Raw genomic sequence first — 23,859 nt, 5'->3', positions numbered from 1 at the left:
CTGTTTCATGGGATTTGGCCATTAAAATGTAAGACAAGAGCAAGGATGAAAGCAGAAGTAGGAGACATTATGCGTCAGCAATTGAAAATTACATAAAATAGGTGAGTATAAAGCTCAATACACTTATCTTAGTGTTTAATTTTAATATATGGAGGAACAATTGTACGAAACCCTCCACAGCAAGTTCTTCCCCTTTCAGACTCTAGACACTAAAACAAATACTTACAAACTGTGCTGAATAATTCTTTGAAGTCTTTGATGGGACTTGCAGAAGTACACCATTATATTATTTCTTACACATTTAATGACACTTTAAACAATAAAGCTTTCAGATCTAAAGGCAGAATTTCAGAACCACTGAAATTTCCAGTGCAGCCCATGTGAATCTCACCTGATTCACCGAATGTGATGGTCACGTGTGATTCTGCAGTCAGCAAACCCTCACTAGCACAGTGAATCCAATAATCCTCATATTGATTCTGGTGGTTTCCTGATGGACTGAAATGCATTTGAGATGCACAGTAAGAGCACTGTTCTTACCACATAGAGCTGCTTCCAGAGCACGGCCCATTCCTGCAGCGTTGCCGTCACCTCAGTCACTACAGAATCTTCAAGAGGAACAACTGTTTCATATTGCCTGCAGAAAAAGAGGGGGGAAAATTAGGAAAGGTACCCTGGAAAGGGTAGAGAAAGACGTAAATGTCAGCATAGTAATTTGTAAAATGCTACAACTTGAATTTGTTGAACATAAAGAAGAGTATCTTCGGAGGATCGTTTTGTCTGCTGTTACACTGAAGCACTCCCAGACTCATGTCAGCTGTTCCTCCAGCACATTCCACAAGAATAAGCTTGTGTGAAGCATTTCCTAGTTACTTGTTCAAAATACAAAATTTCACTTTCATCAAGGTCACTGGGAACAGTTTTCATTATTACAGCACGTTAAATAAACTTGCCTGTAAAGGGGGGTCCTTCACAGTTTGTGTCCCTTCTATAAGCCAGTCCAACCCTTTTCCTCCTCCAGTTAATGTCAGCCAATATCATAAACTACCCAAAATACCTGCTATCTATTAACCTTTCTTATCAGCAGACCTCTTTAATATTGTATATTCTTAAATACAGGGGCAGAATTTTTTACCAAACACGAAATAACCATGACCTCTGGTTCAGGGCTGCACTACATCCTGTTCTATCAACTGGTACATCAGGACTTGACACTTAGTTTTAAAAAGTACATTGGCTTTCCAATGTACAGTAAATATCAAAATATCCTGAACTGCTTGCCCTTTACAAATCCTGAGCCAACATCAAGCACTAACTACAGATTACAGGGAATTGTCTTCCCCCTAAGGGGAGTACACGTTAGGAGTAGTTATTCTATGCAATATATATCATTTTATTACACTCAAAAATTATGAAGCATCAGTATTACAGCTGCCCTTACAACCTTTACTAAGTCCCTTTGGGGATAAACATACAATTCAAGACCATCAGAAGTCACCTATTTTTCTAGAGGTACTTCACTAAATGCCATTTAATACATTTTATCTTCCACATTTAATTTGTTGCCTCGGGTCACTCTCAAACACTGCACTTATAAATCTCCCCACAGCAGCCTGAATGTGGAATATGCAAGTAAAAGCAGCAGTGAAGACACAAGATATTGATTTCAGGAGCCCCAGCCAACCTCAGAGGAAACTCTGCAGGTTCCAGAGCCCACACTCAGTAACATCTCTGACATGGCATTGACACCACATTATTCACATTAACTCAAAAAAATCTACCACCAGCAACACATGAGCTACAAACAAAGACAGTGAAGGTAAAATATTTTCAGCAGAGTGTACTTCAGTCATTCTTTGGATGGGGTGTGGAGGGCTGGATCCCTTTGAAAAGGTTCAGAGTAACAAGAGCTACCCTGTCAACGATGTCTCTCTGAAAATCTGCTGATAAATAAGATGGGCTGTCAACTTACTGGTGCCTCCACCACAAACAGGAACATAGAGAATTTTGCCAGTGAGAAAACAAGCAGAAATGAAAAATATAAGCAGAGTTCTTTAAATGCCTGTGTTTCAGGTGATACCTCTGAAGTTACAGCTTTATTGGCCAAAGTGAACACAAGTAACCAGATCTGATTCTTGCTACATTAAAAACAAAAAAACCACCTCAAACTCTGCAGAATTACATTTAGTTTTCAAATCCTCATACACAAAAAAAAGATACAATGAACTAAACCTCTCTATAAGTTTCATTAATTACTTCTTTGATTCCCTTCTAGATAAAAATAACTGTAGCTTCTTAGAAAGAAGGAAGAATACTCACCCTCTGTTACTGACAATTGCCTTTTTCAAGTGAATGTAGTTGGCAGGAAAAATCCCCTACAAGATAAAAAGTTCTATAAGTTAGAAAAATACATCTGCAGTTTTTAGCATTGATAACCTAAGCCACAATAAATAATTGCCAGTACACCAATCAAAAAAACCAACAACCCTAACAATGTGTCAAAGCTGTCGGTCAGTCAAAAGTCAATATTCAGATTAGTCACATTTCAGTCCCTCTTAGACCAGGACAGCACACTGGATCAAAGCTCCATGTAGAAAGATCAAGCTTTTACTACAGAAGTTCTGCAAGTCTATTCAATAAAAATATCTTACAAAAATTCAAGCTTGGTCCTGTGCATTCCCAAAAGCTCCTGAAGCGTTGGGAAACATGGTGAGATATAAAAAACACTGGTAAGTCAACTAGGACCAAATGAAAAGATGCCACTTTATCCCACCAGCTGCCTTGGAAGGGACAAGAGTGATTTAAATTTAGCCAATTGTTTTCCCACTGCAAAGGGGGTGTGATCCCAATAACCCACTAGGAGGTGAGGAGCAACCAGAAAGTAGGGAGAGTGCAGAGAACAGCTTGCAGTAGCAGAAAGGAATGAATAACAGATCCAAACACTAGGAATATTTACTGGAGAGATGTAAGGTAGCTGAGACAGCCAGAAAAATGTCTACTTGCAGCTTGCAGGAGAGCAGAGCAGCCCACCATGAAACCTGTGCCAAGCCCCTACACCAGTGTTTCCCTACAGACAGAAGGATTCTATTACTTGCATGCCCTGCAGCTATCAGTTTTCCTCCCTCTTTCCAAGGAAAAGCTGTTCAAACCCATTTATTGCCTTTTGCTGTTCCCATGAGGACTGGACTCCAACCTTGCCTGGGCCATTGTGCTCTTGTGTGATGAGACATTGGGGAAAAGAGGTAATTTAACCCCAACTTTACATATTGTTCCGTGATCTCTGTAAAACACACAGCCCTGAGTCCTTAAAGTCCATCAGTGTGTAAGAACAACATCCCTGCACTTCAGTGGGAAATACAGGAACAAAATTGGAAACCTCTGGGTTAAAAAACAGCTGCCAGACTGACAAAAATGTCAGCAATCAAGTGTGGGCTTTCAAGTCTTAAGAGCTTTAGAATGGCAGGAATTAGAATTTAGGAAGAAAAAATTTCATGGGGGGGTTGAAAGGAATACTAAGTAAAGATGATTCCACACTGTAGGAAAAATTCCTTCTTTTTCATAAGAAAGACTGTAAAATTGCAGAGGGAAAAAGGATGGGTCTAAAAGGAATGGCTTCTGCAGGAAAAAAGTCAATGTGAATGTTTTCAGCCACACCAAAATCTGGGAAAGGGAGAAATGCTACTTCAGCTTCTTGTTTGGTTCACCTGCAGTTAATGCTGCTCATTTCTGTGATCCTGTGGTTACCTAAGAAACCAGGGAAGGTTTGAGGGGCTCTCCTATCAAATCTGAACATATATACAAGCAGAAGATGTACCAAAACACACACAGTGACTGTAGGGTTTTCATTAATAGTATTATAGTCATGAAAATATAATACAGGTAATATTATCTTCCATAATACAGGTAAACATGAGAAATCTGGTACTCTTCTCTCTTTAAATACAAGCAATATTTAAACCAAAACACAATGAAGTGATGCTTATATAGAGGCAGCTATTTGCCTGTTTGAATACATACATTTATAAAAACATAGATGCAGTCACAAAAAAAATGATATCAGAACAGTCAAAAAAGTTCTCTAAGAGCAAAACAAGGATAGGACTGGAAAAACTGGAAAATAATCAAATACAGTGATGTTAAAATGTCAAAATCTGAAAAAAGAACAAACTTTACAATATATCCTTTGCCACTGGACTTTCTTCAAAGTTGTCTTAGATTAATAATGCAAATTATCAAATATGTTCTTTAAAAATCTTGAATTAAAGCAATTCAAGATCACCCACCTATGCTTTTCTTAGGAGAGTAGGGTGGAAAGGATCAAACCAGGTGAGATCCATAAATGTTGAAAAAATTACCCATTACGTGTCAGGAAGGTTTCTGTTCCTTTGAGTGACTAATGAGTATCACTGTCTCAATTTAGAAAATGAATCCAAGCCTCCCACAGGAAAAAAGTTAGAGCACTAAAATCTTAAGGGTAAGGAAAAATGAAAAGTTTACTGGGTTGCAACAGCAAAATAGATTTAATCTCCCACTAGATTAACAAATGTATCCACGCTTACCTTTACATTGGGCTTCTTAATGGAAACACCTCTGTACCACCCTGAAAGCAGACAAAACACACGGTGTGTTCACTTGTGGCATAACTGTCTTTACACAAGAGCAAACTGACTAAAACCATGCAATTACTGAGACCATCTCAAAAACCACAGAGGTCAAATTTTTTTTAAAAGGTTTTTTTTGTTCACTTGGGTTTTTTTAATTATTGTTATTATTTTGCTGTCTAACGATGACAAGCAATTAAGAACCTGCAGTGCTCCTGTTTGTTCCCACCAGGAATAAAAGCAGCTTAGTGTACTTAGATCCTGTACTAATAATCATTAGCCACCCTGGTAAAGATTCATTCAGCACTCAGGCAAGAATCTGTAACACTTCTCTCACTGCTACAGGAGACTCTCTGTAGTGTTTATCTTAAAATCAGAAATCTGTCCTTTGAAAGCCAGGAAAAGCCATTATCACACATCTCTAATATGGTTTAAACAAATATAAATCCTTTGCATGTGTCTGGTCTTATCTATGTCTGTGAGACTGGAGAACAGGCTTTAGGGTCGAATTTCACAAACCCAATTATTATTCTCGTATCTCCCATCAATTAACAGCTCCAGACAGGACAGTAAATGTGGAGTAAAACACAAAGCTGCAAGTTAAACAGAAGAACCCAATTACTCCTGCTTTGCACAGGTGACAGTGATGAGACTGGGCAAAATTCCACAGAAGACAAATCCACTTTCCATTAAAATTTCTCTAATTTTCCCAGCAACTTTCTTCCCCCCTCCCCCCCCCTACAGACAGAGTTCAGGTGTAAGTTAGATATAATTAAATATCTGCAGCATTCAAAAGAGCCCTAGCAAAACCTGTCAGTGATTTGCTATGGAGAATAGAGCAAACCAGAACAAAGTAACTGGGTATTTTGTGTCTCTCAGAAAAAGGACCTCATATTTGGCTGAATTATGATATGAGTCTCATTTAGAGGCTCAGATGTGGGGAAGAGGGCCTTGGTTTTGTTTTAAAGACAACCTGAGAGTCTAATTTTTTTTTTTAAAGGAAATCTGACTTCATATAAAATAAAATAAAATAAAATAATTAATGAATTCAAGGCATTTGCAAATCTCAGTATGGAAAAAACTTAAAATCCATCTTCTTTATTATCCAAATTTCTCATGAGGACAAGACAGAACACTAAGACTTGTTTTCCTATGAAATCACTGATTATATTAAAAAATAATTTTTTTGTTTTCAATTTATTTTAGTTGAACAAACTTCATGGGATTCATATCAGTATAAACACACAGGCACAAACTCCACACAGATCCTTAACATGAGTAATTTCTAAAACTCCACACAACTGTGCCTGCTACACCTGCTTTGGAGCAACAGATGCTGCATAATTTTAAGGTCACAGAAAAAAATAAATGCATTTATCCTGCAGGATAACCAGGATAACCAGGGATTCGTTGTTACCAGTATTAAATACAGTCTGTACCTTAGAAATAATCATACATTTGAGCTTCAAGACAAACAGAATGGCAAACTTTTTGGTAAATAGGGAAAAAGTGCTTTCATCTAAGTTTGTGAACAGATCTGTAAAAGACAGAACAAAACCCAGTGAAGGAGGTGACCATCAATAATTCAGGTGTGCAGGGTAGGGAATGAAACACATTTCCAAAAACTTCTGAGTTTTCTGTTCTTCATTCCAAAGCAGAATTTCAAAGCCCAGGTGTGTGTTTACAGAGCTGTGAAAAGCAGGCAGGGAAGGACCCCTGAGAAATCCCCCAGCTCATCCCAGCCACTCCCTAAACGTCTCCTCACAGATGGTTAGTCTGCTTTTAACAGTGTCCAATAATTTATTAACAGGACTGAATAACACAGCACTGTGGAAAATGATCCATAAATCTTCTGCGAAACCTCCATTCCAAGGTATTTCTGCACAGAATTCCAAGGAAACAGAGTATACTGCTGCTGCTTCACACAGACCAGTGTGAAAGAGCTGGTGTTGCACAGGCACCTTTTTATTCCACAGACCAACACTGGCCAATAAAACTGCATGTAACAGTGAAATTTTGGTATAACACTTGGAAATCTAAAATATTTACGTTCAATGGAGATGACAGATCCCTACTGGACAACCAATTTCAGTGTCTCAGACAACATACGTGCACTTTGTAACCTGAACTTTCTTTGCTGCTATTCAAATCCAGGATTCTTTTCTTTTAGTCAATACGGAAAACATTTTTTTTTTACTTCCCTTTTGCAGGTACATTTATACATTTGAAAAGTGGTATATTTCCCTTTAATCTTATACACTGCACTCTCCAGATCTTAGTTTTCCTTTCTTCTTTTTTTTTTCCCCCTCTTTTTCAGTGTGGTATAATATTTTTAGAATCATCCTTCTCTGTTTTGAGTTTCCTCCAACTCTATGCAAGTAAGAGACAGTTAAAGAAGAGCTCACCAGAACCTGAAAGCACTAAATTGTAAAATGTATTTGCTTGCAATGAACACCACCAAAAACTCATTCTGTACCTCAAAGTAAAAGCCATGAGAAAAGGTACAATGCTTTTTTGTTAAAAGCACATTTAGAAAATTGAATCTGCATTACATTATTGCCTAAAATGAACTAACCCTGCATTCTGAAATTAAATACATTAATAGTCTTAAATACATTAATATTGATCTAATCATATATTTTAAAGAGCATTTGTTTTGGAGGATTTAATCACAATAGTCATCAAATCCAGGCAGGTGCTTCAGCTACTTGTGATCCCAACGTGCACGCCGTGGTTAGACCCCAATAATGACTAACGGGTTTAGATGTTACTGTACTGCAAATAACTACTTGCTAATACTTCAGAATTATGGCTTGCATTTCCTAGTGATGCATGGCATTTAAAGGGCATCGCCTTCACAAAAATGGTGAAAAAGATGGGATTTAAAATCAAGAAGCAGGAAGACACAGCTATGAAGTGAATTTTGTGAATTAGTTAATGTGAAACAATGACCATGCCTGCAGTGAGGCTGGGAGGGGACATGGCTTGGACAGCTGACCTGAATCAGCCAAAGGGCTATTCCATCCCATATACACCATTTGCTATAAGAAAACCTAAAATCAGTTAATTAGTAGTGCCATTCTATGCAATGCCCTATTCGGAATAGGAAGGAGAACACTAAATATATCCCACACAGGTCTGATGAACTTCCAAGTATTATATTATAGTCAAAATAAAGTAGCTAAAATGACAGACACCTTAGAATGGGCAAAAATACCTTCCAGGATACAGATGACCCTGCAAGCAAACTGTTTCACCTCAGAAAGGTGACATTTAGACTCCAAACATAGAACCCAGGAAAACCCACAACCCTCTGCAGCTGCCTTTTCCAATACCATCTAATGGTATTTGATATAAGCTCAGGGAAATGAAGAGTTGGCTGTTGTACAGCTCTGCCCTCTGTACACCCTACACAGCAAATAATCTCTCAAAGATCTGCAAGGAGAATTAATTCCATGGCAATAAACCGGAGAAAAACCAAAAGGAAAAGCACCCTGTCACACCTGCTTCCCCTGCACATTCAGACGACCACTTGCTCCTAACTTTTTATTCCAAACACACTCTCTGTACACATATTCCCACTGCAGGTTACTTGCAGGTCAGGAAGCAAAGCTCAATGACTTCACAGTGTATGCAATGTCCCTGTCCTTCCCTTTGTTCCCAGGGCTTTGGGAGCCACAGGCAGCACGGGGCTTTCCTGCTCAGCTCTCACCACCCCTGGAATTCAACAAGGCCTCTGAAGAGGCAGGACAGAAAGATGGACTGGGACTGTATCACACATCAAAAACATGCTCAGGTAAATACCCCCTCTTTCACCCACAACTACCTGTACCTGTGCAAACCCACAGTGTGGGAAAGCTGAAGTCATATTAGAGAAACCTGCAAACTCTTGGATAAAGGCTGAAAAACAGTGTTTGCCCAGGCGTGTGGCACTCAGAATTCACTCATAGTGCAGCCCCAGCTACACTGCAAAAGCAGCTCTGGGCCAGGCCTGCACAGCTCAATCTTCGTTTGCGTGACTAGAAGAGCTACCAATGGTTATTTGATCTTTTCTTGGAAGTGCCTTGAACAAAACAAGATATTCTCCCTAAAAGCCACCTCTCAACCTCTTTCAGATCTCCACTTAATCCACAAGAGGTCTGTCACATGGAAAAAGCTCGCCCCTTTAGAGGACTCATTCGTAGAAAAGCAAAAGGGTCCTAATTGAAAGGTATTGATCTATTTTCCAGAAAAATAAAGCTCGAGTATCAAGGTTAAATAAAGAAGCATCGGCTGCAGAAAAAAACAAATTCCACATGTAATTTCTTGACAAACAAAATTCTGAAAATAAATTACGTAAGTATTTATGGTAAATCCTAAAGCTAATGTTTGTTCTTAAAGAAAGCACTGCTACAGCAGAACCTGCTACAAGAACTCAAGCCTTTTTTATTCTACGAAAATAAGTATACTCTGCAGTAACGTGAGCAACCCTCAAACCTGGAGCAAAGCTGTCTTTTGCATATATTAGCCAATAAACAATTGGTTTTACCTTGTAATCTGCATCTAAACTGCTGTGCAGAGCTAAAGGCACCCAAAGTGACCCAGAAGAGGGACAGGAACAGCGCTCAGCAAAAGCTTCTTGATGCTGAAGCCCCTGAATGCCCAGACCTCTCTGTCCCCAGCTCTCAGCTCCGCGGTGCCAGGGCAGGACAATGCCCAGCCCAGCCCAGCCTGCCAGCACCACGTCAGGGAGCAGCCCTGTGCCAGCAGAGCCACAGGAATCTGCTGATAAAGCTGCCAGAGATGCCACAACAAAGGCAGAGGAGGGAGAATGTGTTTTATCTTGGTCACAGCCAAACAGAGGGTCACCAAGAAGCCGCTCCCGTGCTCCAAAAGGCTTTCAGTAACCAGGAGAGATCTTCTGCAGCAGCCGAGTGTGTCCAAGAGACTGCAGCTCCACGGGCACACTCCACAAAGAGCAAAAGGGATGAAAAGGCAAAAAGGAGAAGGGATATTTCACTGGAGACATCTTTCTTAGTCTCAGGAAGGGGTTAATTTGGCCCAGCCAGCCACAGGACAGCTCCCAGCTCCAGCTGGAAGGAAACCTGCACTGTTCCCACAGCACTGACAGGCTGAAGGGTGATTCCTCACTCATCTGTATGGCACAGCTTGGCAGCAGGGCAAAGACACCCCTTCTCAATTCATCAAGAATTTAGGACAAAAACCAAACCCTAATTGCAAGCTGTATCTGCTGCTTAAGTGTCCCAAATACCAGAAACTCTTAATTTGACCATGTTGTCACTGCTGGAATAACAGAGGAAAACTTTAAATATATTACATGCGTGGTTTAACAACACAGTTATCAACATACACACATGTGTATGTTAAGAACACAGTTATTAACATACACACCATGTAAATAAATACTTGTGTGGACAGCAGAATTTGCATGGGTAAAATATTCTTCTTCTAACTAGTGCTTCAGGAATGAGCTGGTGTTTCCATCCTTCAGTGAATATACAAGATTGTCAAGGTAATAATTAAAGTTACTGAAGTTGTAGCATTTTTAATCTAAAGAAAATCACCTCCCAGCAATAAAAACAAACGGACAAAACAGACATTTTAAATTTGCTCTGTGTGTCACCAGTTACTGACAGTGGCATTAGCCACATGACTTGAAAGGGAGGGTGTTCTTCTGAATGCACAGTCCACACGAGTATTTCAAACAGGGAACATGCTCATGCTTTGCCACTTGACAAAAGAAAACTCCATCTTTCAGCATTTATAGGTGCCATGGTAATGCCATGGCCTTTCAGCCCCTCAAGGCACGGCAGGTAAAGCAGAGAACTCCACTGAAGTGTTCCAGTTCTCTCTCAGTGGCAAGATCTGTAAGAAAAAGGACTCCGAGCAGGGAAAGCTGGGCATGACACTGATTTGTGGTGTGCTATGGGAGCAGGCAGAGTGACAGGCACAGAAAATCCAAAAGTTACAATGTCAAGCACATGAACAAGATACATGTTAACAAAGGCAACCGTATTGCACTGCATTATATTTAAATACTGCATTGTATTTAAATGTGTTGTCAATTAGTATTTATATTTATTAGCCTTACAGAGACAAATATATGTATATACATGTACATATGTGTGTGTGTGTGCATGCACACACATTTGTTCCTTGACTCCACAAATATGTATAAAATTTTGCTGCAGTTGATACCCAAAAGCTTGGAAAATTCCCTCCTCTTTCATTCAATTGCTCTAAAAGCAGCGACTGCTTCTTACCCCAGTCACTACAAAAGAGCACTTGCTCTTCTGTAATACTAACACAGTTATTCAGTAAGTTATTATGATTAAAAATAAGCACATTCAGAAGTATAGCTCCTGTTTGAATCTTTGTCAGCCTTGAATTCCTCAGCGAGTCTCCAAAATCACACTTCGCGTCACTAAAAGGTTTGTGTGTATGTGAATCCTTTCAACCCTGACAGTAAAATCCCTGCTGCAGAGAATTATGCACAAACTATTCTAATAAAAAGTGAAGCTGAAACAGCAGTGGATCTTCTGTGCCTCTCACAGCACTGACCCTTATTTTGGGGGGGTTAACATTATTTTATCCAGCCTGTCTACACAAAAGAATCAGCAGCAAACACTGCAGAAGTAGAGAACCCTGTTAAAGAACCACTTAGACAAGAATGCTTAAAAAGCAACTGCTTTTTTTCCTTCTAAGAACCTACTTTACACATTTAGTGTGCTTTTTTGCATAATTCACACATGCAAGAGCTGTAGCACAGACCATCTGAATATTCAGATGAGTTTCACAGTGTGGAGTTCCAGATGTTATTATCAAAATTAATACATCTTTTTATACACATAAAGTCCATGGTAAAGACACCTCAACCAAAACGACAGGATGGAGGGCTTAAAACACACACCCAAAACCTGGTGTACAAACACCTTCTCCCATACAGAAAAACACTGTCTGAGGGCCTCCCTTCTCAGCAGTTTGAAGACTGGCATGAATTGCTTTTGAGGAATCATCCTCATAACTACCAGCCAAGGAAATATTCAGAGCCTAATTACTGTAACACTGTAAAGAGATGCTGGATTAGCCCTTTGCTTTTCTGTAAGCAACCTGCTGCCTGGAGATTGTGCTTTTATCTCCCAGGGTTTTAAAAGTTTCCTTGATTCCCAGAAATGGTTGGAAAATACCATGACTGCTTTCAACAGCACACATTGTTTTACCTTACAGTTACACTATCCTATGCAAAGGAATAATTTTTGCCTGAGCCTGCACCATGTATTAATTCACAAGACCTGGAAGAACAACTAAAAGCAGCACTCAGTGCTTGAGTACAGCTTAACCCATCACACCACAAGTGTTTTTTTAAAAAACACGACCATTTGCAGGTATGATAGTACAGGTATTGTTTACAGCATGTTTCTCCATGGTTAAGAGTCCTTACTGCACTGCAAAACTCTCATTCAACAGAAAACTTTTACAAATGTAGGTGAAAAGGCTACTACTTCACTAGAAAAATTAGCATGGAAGGTGCAACTTCCTTGTGAAGAGCTAAGTCAGTGGAAAACCAAACAGAACACCTGAGTACAAGAAAAAAGCATCAAGAGCAAAAGACAGTTGTAGGCATGAGAGAGGGAAAGCAGTCTGTGATGAGCCTGCAGGAGGTCTGTGTAGCAACATTAACACTGCAGATAAAAAATGACTGTAAACTGAACAGACACACAAAAAAAATTCACAACTTTGTGGAATGTTAATTTGGAATTCAAGTTTGTGGATCTGGGTTTTGAATTTGTTTTAACAGTTCAGGATTAAGGTCACATTATTCTACCTCAGACTATTGTGAAACACATTCTCATACTGTATGTATCTTGTCAACCTACTTCTCCACAGACATGTTTTACACCACTTGCTTGAGTAGGAGGAGAAGAATAATTCTCCTTTTACACACAACTTCAACCACACTCTTCATGTGAATAAAGCAGTGGATTAGGACACTCTGTTTATTCACACACAGACATCTCCAGCCACATAGGAACTATAAAATTTACAATGGCATTTTGCTTTAGGTGAAAAAACACATGATGATAAATGCAAAGGAATCTCCACTAAACCCACATTCTTTACATTTCTTTCCAGTATTGCTAACCTATTTCACAGTAATATTATTTATCCATTCAATGTTTCTAAATAATAAACACCAATACACTTAACAGAAATGCATAACAGCTACACTGAGAAAACAGAGTAAAAAAAGATACTGATTCTATACTTTACAACATGAAAATTCAGTGTAAGACCCAATTACAATACAACAATCAGGTCAGGGTTCAAGATTTTCTGGACAGATGGTTAACTTAAAACACACTGACCCCCTATCAGACTGGATTAGTGCCAACAGCACTCAGCCTCTCCTACGGAAAGTGGGTCAGATTAGGTTTTATTCAAGTGCTTTGATTTGATGCATCATGATTTCCAAACAACTTATTAAAATCTGCTGGATTAAGGTATTTCTATGTTCTTACATAGCAAAGGGGTTCCTCCTCGGGTGCCACACTTACCTTCACATTTCTCCAGGATCTGGACAGTCTCACCTAGTTCCAGGACCAAGCCCTGCGGAACCGTTCCTCGGAAGCTGCATATCACTGGAGGGTGGGGAAAAAGAGAGAGAGACGTATGAGGCTTGAATCTTTGTGTGAATTTTCTTCTAAGCATAGCCCTTTAGCTCACTCCCTGCATAAAAATAGCTCTGACATAGCTGCCCAGAAAACCTGTCAGCCAACTTTTCCTCATCCGATATCTTTGTTTCGACCCTTATCAGAAATTAGGCTCAACAACATCATAAAAGATGAGCTTTTAAAATATTTTTAAATTAAGCAGAGTTTGTAACCACTTCAATCGGCAACCTCTGATTTATATTCCATACAAAGATTTCCTTGTTTCACAGTTCTTACTCTACTCCACAAGCCACCAATGGAACAGGCAGCCCAAACTGCAGAGATTACAACAGGAACTCAGCTCCAGGAATTACCTCTCTCCAACTTGAAACTATTTCAAATACCATCTGTGCAACTAATACACTGCAAAAATCCTGTAACACTATGCATTATATTTAAGTAGATATATGAAAGAATACGTAAGAATCTGTGCTTTTCATAAGCACTAACATGATACACATATTACTTTTCCAGGTGTCTAGTTTTCATTAGCCAGGGGAAATAAGAACCCATCTTAATGTTTAAAAAGTATTAATGTAATCAATAAAAATACTAAATGAAACTCAATTTTAAAAATAAATTTAAAAAATATCGTGGTGTATTCTTCAGCTACATTTATCAAAATACAACAGGGGTAGTTCCCTCAAACATGACATGCCAAAACAAAGCATGAGTTGCAGATAAGGTCCCACCCTCCCCCCAGAACCAGCATTTAAAACTCCCCCAGGCACAGATTGAATGCAATCATTCAAGTACCTGGTTCCAGGTAAATACACACTCAGCCAGAGCCCACCCTGTAGGTCACCTACACTCCCTGGAGCACAAGTGGAATTCCAGGAGCTGAAATAGTGACCTCCAGTGGGCACCATCCTTTTTCCCCATCTACGAGAACGCTCCCCTTGGAATGCCAGCACTCCAGCTACGCTCAAGGTGTTCCCATAGGATGAAGCTGCTCATCATCTCCTCCATAAATATACTTCTGTGTCAAAGCCAAGAGTCCCTTATGGGCCACAGCCCCTCTGTTAACAGCCTGAAGTCCAGGGGAGGAACACTGGAAAACACCATCACCTGCCCCACCTCCCACAAGGTAGTTTTCTGGAATCTTGCATTTCCAAGAAACAATGAGAAAAGCATAAACAAAACTTCCACTGAAATAAAACAGGGTTTCAACCACATACACATAAAGGGAAAGGGCAAGAAAGAACAAACTACACAGAACCAGGCAAACACTCACACGGATGGCCAGTGAGAAAGAGATTGAATCAAAATCCAAAGGGAACCAAACAGCATCCAGTGTTTGCACTTCCACTGTGAGATTCAATGCAGGGTTTAAATCCGAGAGTTAAAAACTAGGAATTTCATCAACAAACCTAAACTGCTCTCTCAGCCCTTATGGCCCAGCAGAAGTCACTGCCAGTTAAATGAGCTTTAAATTCTTGTTTACATCAGAGGCAGGAGAAACACAACAACTGGCTCCAGACTGGAATAATGCAGGCAGCATAATCTGACAGAAACACTGAGCTTGTCAGCATTCTGGAGTCATTCTTCACCCATGAAGAAATCATAAATATGGATTTCAACCAAAGAAAAACTATTTAAAGCTTCTCCCGAAGTGCAGGAACACTGACAACTGCAAAACGATGAACTGGCAAGACACAACCAAAACTCCAATGGCTCCTCCTTGTCCCTCCAGTATTTTAGAAAGCTGGAATCCTTCAAACACAGAAAAGGCTTTCTTTTTTTCTAATAGGGAATTTTGCCAGAACAAGAAGGTACAAAAATCTTTTATTTCTGAGGTGTCTTGCAAAATACTGTTACAGTAAAATACTATTACTTTTCCATTCAGAACAACAAAAAGACTACAAAATTCAGGCACGTCCCAAATAGAGGAATTTTGAAGATCTTGGGTGGAAAATTACCTTTGGAAACACCAGAAAAAATAATGGAGGAACGTTAACACATTAACAAGATCCATTCATTTATGAGAGCAACTCTGGATATAAGACTCTAAAAAGAAATAACAGGTACAATATATTAAAGCCAGTTTCCAGACTGTTTTCTGTGTCTCTGAACATGCCAGTGATGATGACACAGAGACAGCAGTCAGGGACACCATGTCAGGGACACACGGGTGTGAGTGGCTGTAGACAACTTCAAATTGTGCAGGGATTAACAACCTGACTGGTCTGAATTCAGCCAAGCCCAACAAGTAACTGTTACTCTGAAAAACATGACTGCACATTAACACTGCATTAGACATTCTGAATTAGCAAACAGCAGCTGACTTTCTATGGCAATCATTTCCTACATGAAAACTGCTGATTAAAGGATGCAGCTGGGAAAGAAACTGGATTTGATGCAACTACGAGTTCTTTGGCCATCAAACACCTGCCTGTTGTATAACAGTACAGGTGAGCTTGGAAGGAAAGCTCAGGGAAAAGTACTAGGGAAAGACAGAACTGGGTCTTCTTTCAACTGCTGATAGAAGAAATTTTAAAGTCATGGTCAAGAATGGTGACATCAATATATTGAGGCTTACGAGAAGTAATTCTAATAGATTTGTTAGTTTACAGATGCAAACTGTCCATTTTTAAAAGGATTCTACTGGTCACACAAAGAACATCTGATATAAGGACTCTACTGCATCAATATGTAATCAGCTCTTCAGAATTAAGAGCCTTCCATTAATAAGATAGACAAAGCTGTTTTCTTTGGTCTACCTCACTCAAAAAAAGAATAAATAGGCAAAAATCACAGAACAGAAATGAACCGATCCCATCAGCTCTAGATACAACCTCCATGATCATATCCCATTAGGAAACCAGTTCTCACACAAAAATAACACCCCCTCATGTTCCTCATTCTCAGTACAACACTACAGAATCTAATTCCTTTTGTAACCATCAATAAGGTTCTTCTGTTTGACAATTTTTGTAATCAATCAATAGGATCTGTGAGTAGAAATATAGATATTTTCAAAATAACAGAAGTCAAATCTCAAGAGTAGTTGACTTTCCAGCCACACTAAATGGAAGTCTGGAGAAATTAAAGAATCCAACTAAATTGGCCCAATACACCAAATCATATCTTGCTAAACTGTGTAACAGGAGCAAAATTTAACATCTCTGAAATAAAAAAGAATGGTAAAAATATGTCCTTATTATGACAAAAATCACAGAAATTTGAGGTTCTTTTATAGGCTGGTATATAATTCCAAATGTTACTTCCCAAGAGTTACAGATGTTACTCGTGTTAAGCTAAAAATGGCATTATACAACACAACGTTATTTATAAAGTCCCTTTTAGGGACACAATTCTTCCTATCGGTGTGAAAAATATGATCACAAGTGCATATGAGAAATACAGAACAGTTTAACCATTCTGGAGAAAATAACTTTTATTTAACTGGTAACTGATAACTGACTTCTGTCCTTTCTGCAGAGAAATTCTTCACACTACAGGATCATCTGCAAACTGCCCCTCAATCAGTAAGTCACCATTTCCTAGGAGGCATCTCCTCAGTCACCACGACACACGAGTCCCATCATGCAAACAGGCAAAAAGCAAAGCTTCCACCCAACCAGGGAACAGATCTGACCAATCCCTCCTGGGCTCCAGGATGGGCTGCTGAAATATTTCACATCTATTTTCAGAAATTAAACCCCTTGCCATCATTCAGGTCTATAAGGAGGTCACAGTTCCCCTCACGAAATGTAATTTCTGCCAGCAGCTAAAGCCAACATTCTGCCAAAGAGGAATGCTCTGAAAAAGCACCACATGCCATATGATCCAGGAATTATCTCCAAGTCAGAAGTCTCTGAACTGTGATACTTAAATTGTACCATAGTGAAAGAAATCCCTCCCTCTTCACCTCTGTATATTATTAATATGAAAGGCACAAACTAGTTCACACAGGCAGTTACTCTCAAGCTTTTCTGGACCAGAAAATATGAAGGAATTGGGGGATGTAACATATAAGAACAGATGGCATTGTAATAACAGTTTGGAAAGACAAAGATCCAGGAGAGGACAGATTTAAAGGGTTTTCCTTGCCTGTGGATATGGCCTGACACAGTATAAGCAGCTGCACTGTAAGTCACCACCAGTAAGAGAAGCTGCTGCAAAGATAAACTGGACATGTTCAGCCAAGGCACCTCTGCCCAGCTTTCGGATTCCTCTCGTGTCAGACACCTAAAGCAGCTCCTGGCTGGCTGAACAAAGAAGTGCCAGTTGACACAATTCAGGAGGTTTTACAAAATATGTTCTCAAACAGCCCCTGCCAAAAGGTCTTGGAGAAACCTGTGATGAAGTGGGAAGGCATCTGCACATGAACAGCCTGCAAAGAGATGGGAAACAGAAACAGCCACTTGCCTTAGTGAGCACAGACTGACCAGCGAGCTCTAAAGGCACCTGTTGGAGCCTTTTCTGTCTGAAGTATTCCTAATGATCCAAAAAAGCTGATCATTTAGAGAAATGACAAAGTTTATGAAGCCACTTCAGTTACTCAGGGTAACACAGAGAGTTGCAGATGGACCCAAGTAGCACAAGTAAACTGGCAGATGTACAGGGCACAGTTCATCTGTGTGGTGTTCCATGAGGGATGAACAATCCTCACCTCACATACAAGAAAACCATCTCCTCCTTACTGTTATGAGAAATAAAAATATGGGGTTTATTACAACCAGAATTACAGGTGCCTTGCGAAGGTGTGAGGTATCCAGTTACCAGCTGGACCGGATGCCAGGGCTCTTTGAGGCTGGGATAAGGGAAATATAAAGTTCCTAAAAATTAAAACTTTTTTTGGGCCATTTGGCCAATTTTGAACACAGGGGTTTTTTTCTTTGGGCTAAGAACTTTTGACAAGGGATGCCTCGCAGCCAATCGGAAGGAGGGGAAAGCCCCTTTTTGGAGAAGAAAAAAAAACCTTTTTAGGCAGAAATGAATATATTAAAACTGATCTGAAAGGGGGTGGGATTTTGTAGAACTATAAAATACACAAAATTTAAACCCAAGGAGTCTTTTTCTCCCCGGGAGCTTGGTGTGAGATGACACCCAGCACCTGCTGAATAAATCTTTCCTTGATGATACAGTTCCTTTGTTTTACAGGTAATTGAATCTTTCTAAATTAAAGAACGAAAAATTTCTCACACTATTGCCACACTGAGGGAAACCCTGGATTGTTGGTCAGAGTTCTTGTCACAATCTCAGTGCTCAGCCACTGTCAAGCACCACCCCCATCACCCAGATTGTTGCCTTGGGGAAAGGGAAGACCCCATCACCCACAGGACTGTATAAAACTCCCAATGAACCCCAATGTGCCCGTTTTCCTCTTTCCCCTTTGTCAAAACTTTACACTTCACTAAAAAGGACTGAACAGCACAGGAAAAGGTAGAAAGAAGAGAGACAAGAGATAGCAAGGACTGCAGAAGAGCTTTTATATGATTGTTAACCAAGATGGGACTCCTGTAGCAGGAAGGCTGGAAGGGGTGGAGAGAGGATAATGGACAAGTTGCAGAGAAGGTGCACAGGGAACTGTTGCTCATCACCCCTTCCAGATCAAAAAGCAGAGCAGTGTCAAATGAAACAGCAGAGAGAGCTCAGGACTTGAATAAAGTACTTTTCCACACAGTGCATAAACCATGAGACTCCTCACAAGATGCTGTGGGTGATAAAAATTAAATATATCACTCAAGTTCAAAAGCCAACGGGATAAATAAATGGATGTGTCCCACCTTCAGTTCTGCAAGGCCTTGTCCCAAAAGGCACCTGAGCCTTGGGAAAGCACCACACTTGACTGTAACCACCTGGCCAGGGGCAGGACACAGGATGAGTCAGGGACTCAGTGGCTGGACTGCTGTGAACTCTCCCACACAGGAGCTTGAACTTCTTTGTCCCATCCTATCTATTGATTTGTGACCTCATCTGAACACTAGTACAGCAAAAAGGAGGATAAAATTCACAGTGAAAGAAATGCTAAATTAGATTTCAAGCGTGTCATTATTACTTTCTGCTGCCCATCTAACTAACAGAGCTGGTTTTATTTTTGCTGTGGTCTAATTTAAAATGTATCTTACTCTCACAGTGCCCTCTAATTCAATTTTCTCTGTCCCAGCTTACCCACCCTTGTCCCACCTGGGTCACAATTGCTTCCACAGATCACTTTTCTGCTCCAGTGGATGTCAATTAGGTGATAACCACAGTAACAGAAATGTGTCCCAATTTTTAGGTGAAGTGGGAAAACCCAAGATGACAACAGGAAAATGCCAGAGTACTGTCCAGCATAATCCAACCACATGCAGCATCCAGCTGCTAATTCCCCTGAAACGTCATTTTTTCCTTAGCATATAAATAAAAAGACTTTGCAGCACAGTGAGTTGACATGGGTATATGCTTCTTGTATACTTTCTCATTTTTTAACCTATTTCTACACATTTTGGTAAAGCCTACAAAAATCTTTGTTCTACCTACAAGACATAATATCAGTTCAGCCCATAATGAGTAATTTCTTTATTTTCATAAAGGAACAGAGCCCTCTTCCTGCCCTTTCCCTCCTCACCTTCCAAAGTACCAATCAGAAGTATTTATTTCAATGAGGGCTCAGAAATAAAATCAGCTCAAAAGCTTTCCATGTTTACATTGTCCTCCCTTCCTTCTCCAAAGCTAAATTATGTTTCCCTAATCATAAAATTGAGCTTCTAAAAGTTATTATTAATTTCTCATATTTTCACTTCCAGAATAGAAATCATTGCTGCTGGAATAGATACTTTTATAACACATAACCATATTTTAAGCTCACACCTCTATCACACCAGCTAAGAACGGGGAGTACATGTTTACTCTGGGTAAACACATCTAACAAACACTGAAATTGCAGTCCTTTGAAAGCATTTTGTATTCAACTGCTACTAGGAGTTTATCACTATTACTTGTTAACATGGAAAACAAGTCAATCCCTGAGTTTAAGATTTATTTAAATTGATTAATATTAAAGATTTGATTAATATTAAAGATTAAATTAATATTAAAGATTAAATTAATATTAGAGGATAAATTAATATTATATATTAAACAATAGAGTAATATTAAATAATTTTATTAATATTTAAGAAAATAAGGTAATTACACCAGGCTGATAAACTAATATTATGTTGAGCATGTCTCTTTCCCTAAAATGTTTTTTCATATTAATCCACCTATTAAAAGTGTCTAGTATCAAACAGTATAAGCTGGTTTTAACAGCTTATAAAGTTGACTTTACAAAATAAAGTTTATTTTCTTCCCTGTAATACACAGCTAATACAGGCTCTGTGTAACTTAAGAGTCACTGTATCAGGTGAGACCCGAGATGGCTCCAAATCCAACACCTTTTCCCTACTGGAGGCTAAAACAAGGAGGGAAAGGAAGGGTATTAGAACAGGGCAAGGATGAAGCTTCCCACAACTTGAGCCATCTGTGGACTGGGACTTCCTAATGCAGAAGTTTTTATCAGTATTAATTTTACATATGTATTTAATAGCACTTTCTGTGGTTTTTCTTCCACACCAACTTTTACCACCCCCATCACCCCAGGACCCCACAGGAAGGGGGGTTCGGTGCTCCTGAGTCACCAGTGCCCCCGGGAATTGCATTAAAACAGAGTGAACCAACAACTTCTGTTCTTCCACTCCACGGGATTTATGGTCTGGGAATTTTCTAAACTACTTTTGCTCAATAATGTATTTTCCAAGAAGGGGGACAGACGTGAATTCCTGATATTTCCCAGTGGCAGAGAGGGAACAGTCCCCAAAGCCCCACCACTGTGACTGTGCAGGAAAAGCAGCACTGACACAAATCATCCCACAGAGGGAAAGACAGAGAGGCAAAATTGAGCTTCACCTTTTTGTGAGGCGACTGTGTTGCACAATCACGCCCACGGGCAGCACTGAATTCATACTTTCCAAACCTTCCTGTACCTTCCAGTCTGAGCCCCTCTCAGAACCATAAACCTTTCTCCAGCAAAAAGGAATAGTTCTTGGAAACAGAAAATTGTGGGTTTAATAATTTAAAATAAAAAATATATAATTTATGATGAAAAAACCCCTCACATCTTTATAACAAAATTAAAGGCCAATATGATTAAATTTTTTTTGGTGGAACTGCTTGATTAAACCTGGCAGCTTCAGAGATTTCACAGTTAGATTCTGATGATATTTGACAGGGGAGCAGAACCACGAGGAAATTAAAACAAAAACATTGCCATTTTATTCTACAGATACCTAGAGGAATGCTTTCACCTTCACAATATACCTTCCAAGTATTTAAATGATTAATTGTGGGTGAGGGTTTCAATTATTTGCCAGAAACGAATCTGAGACTTGCAGATTTCATTTGCAAGTCCAGGCCTCATTCAGCAAGTGTGTTTACAAAGAACAGAGGGAACAAACCCCGGGCCTAGTCCTTCCAAAACATTCCACTGTTTAAGCAAGATGGACAAAATGAATACTTTAGGCATGAAGGAGAGGACATATCCACTTGCACCCTGAAAAAAAAAACAACTACCCAAATAAAACACAAGGTTTTTGAAGCAAGGGGCATTTCTCGTGCTGGTACACACAACACAACAGGGCTCTAATCCGATTGGAATTGCCAGGCACTAATGTAATACACACACACACAAAAAAAAAAGATTATCAAAAGCTGATTAAAAGCCATCCAAACATTACAATCGAAGAGGAGAGATTAAACAAAAGACATGATTTAGAAGAGGGCTCAAAATTTTTTTGACCTTATTAATGGTCTGTATGAACTTTCACGCAAAACCTCCAGGAAGGAAAATATACTTTGGGATTGAAAGCAACGTGTTACACTTTGGGTTCTGCCTCCTGCCAAAATTACAGTGCAATTAAGTGAAGGTATCTCAGGCTGGTCAGGGAGCAGTGGCAGTTGCTAGGCAGCATCTGCTCCTGTCAGAGATGCTTCTCTCTTTGTGCAGCACAGAACCTCAGCCAGGAATACTGCCACCAATGGATTATTCCAAGGCAGCTTACTGCCATCACATGGCATCTGCAAAGTGCTCACACGCTGCCTAGCAACACCGCCTCTTTCTCCTGAGTCATACCAGCACCAGGAAAATATTCCTGCAAAAAAAAAAAGAAACAGATGCCTGAGAAGAAAGGTGATCATTCAGCAGCAGAGCAAAAGACTGCGAGCATCCTTCCCCTGCCCTCCAAGATAAAAATAGAGATTGGGCTCAAAAATCACGAGCTGTTTAAAACAGTTTTGCACATCCTGGTGGCAGGAGGCAGAAGTGAAGACAGACCCAAAGCCCACAGTGTTGTCCACTCCCTTTGCTGTGTTAAGGAACTGGTATTGAGCCTCCAGCTTTGCAGGGATCTATCCAGTTACTTCATCCCCTTCCTGTAAATCTATTCCATCAGTTCATTCAACTTCCACTCTGGCAACAGAGAAATCCCTCACCCATCCATCATTCCTTCTGTGCAGGAAGTGAATGCAGCAGGTTTTTTTCTCCCTTTTAGACAGAGACAAAGGCTGTTTCAGTTTCTGAAACCTTTTTCCCCTCTTTCCAATACCTAACTGGCAAAGAGGAGAGGAACTCTGACCACAGTGCCCAGAGGAGCATGGAACTGTTCTGCACTGCTCATTCCACAGGCTGCCAACATCAGCCAGAAGTGGCCACACTTTACTGCTGAACACGAGGAAACAAAATAAGAAATCATTCAAGATTTGAATATCCTGGAGGATGGAGACTGCACCACCTCTCCAGGCAACCTGCTCCAGGGCTCTACCATGTGCACTGTGGAAATCACTGTCCCTGACTGTAAGTTGCCACCCCTGCTCCTCCTTTCACTGCAGCTCTGAGAAGTGCCTGGCTCCATCTTCTCCGTAACTCCCTAGACAGGAGCTGTCCACAAACTAGACCTCCCTGTGCTCCTCTTTACAGTCTGTACTTCCTTGATCTCACAGACTCTCCTTTCTCACCCCATACTGTGAGATGTGGCCCCAAGAGTGACTCCTCAGAGGAGGAAATGATACTTCCACCAACCTGCTGGTGTGCAGCTGGTCACAGGAGAGCACACTCACACAGACCCACAGCTATCACCCCACAGCACTTCCCAGCCTATCCCATCTTACACTGACTACATCAGAAGACTTTTAGTCCTCCTGTCTAACTATTAAATAAGTTCTTAACATATAAGTTACCTTGGCATTTACAGTCAGTTTGCTCATTTCTGATGAGGAGCAGGAAGGGAAGAACAGGGCAGATTTATAAAAGTATATTCATCAGCACACCAGCTCCTGCATCTTAGCTGAAAACTCTGTATTTTAACCTATACTGTCTGCCACACGAGAACTTTCTGTGGACATCTGAAGACAGCTAAGAAACCTTTCAACCCACCCAAAAGAACTTTGATTTTTTTTTTTGTAAACTATTTGCTACTAATACCAAAAAAAAACCCACTAAGTATTTGCATGACAAAAACTGAAGATGCTTTTTTTTTTTTGCACAACACCTAAAGAGTTTTTACCTCTTCTAATCTTGACTTAAG

At 39.9% G+C, this 23,859-nt stretch overlaps 1 protein-coding gene across 9 annotated transcripts in view; it reads right to left on the bottom strand.

The window, feature by feature from the left end:
- Positions 1 to 23,859, bottom strand: part of DOCK3 (dedicator of cytokinesis 3) — a 190,896-nt gene that overhangs the window by 157,924 nt on the left and 9,113 nt on the right. For all 9 annotated transcript variants that reach the window (XM_027730440.2, XM_027729947.2, XM_027729618.2 and 6 more), the window contains exons 2-5: positions 13,157 to 13,240; positions 4,560 to 4,600; positions 2,320 to 2,375; positions 541 to 637 (exon numbers count right to left, since the gene is read on the bottom strand). In XM_027730440.2, the coding sequence (XP_027586241.1) occupies positions 541 to 637; positions 2,320 to 2,375; positions 4,560 to 4,600; positions 13,157 to 13,240 (278 nt within the window). The remainder of the gene's footprint in view (positions 1 to 540; positions 638 to 2,319; positions 2,376 to 4,559; positions 4,601 to 13,156; positions 13,241 to 23,859) is intronic.

Source organism: Pipra filicauda, unplaced genomic scaffold (assembly GCF_003945595.2).
Source record: "Pipra filicauda isolate LSUMZ 115617 unplaced genomic scaffold, ASM394559v2 scaffold102_size2360937_pilon, whole genome shotgun sequence".
Taxonomy (NCBI): Eukaryota; Metazoa; Chordata; class Aves; order Passeriformes; family Pipridae; genus Pipra; species Pipra filicauda.
Note: the sequence above shows the minus strand (reverse complement) of the source record. Positions and strands in the feature narration are given on the sequence as shown.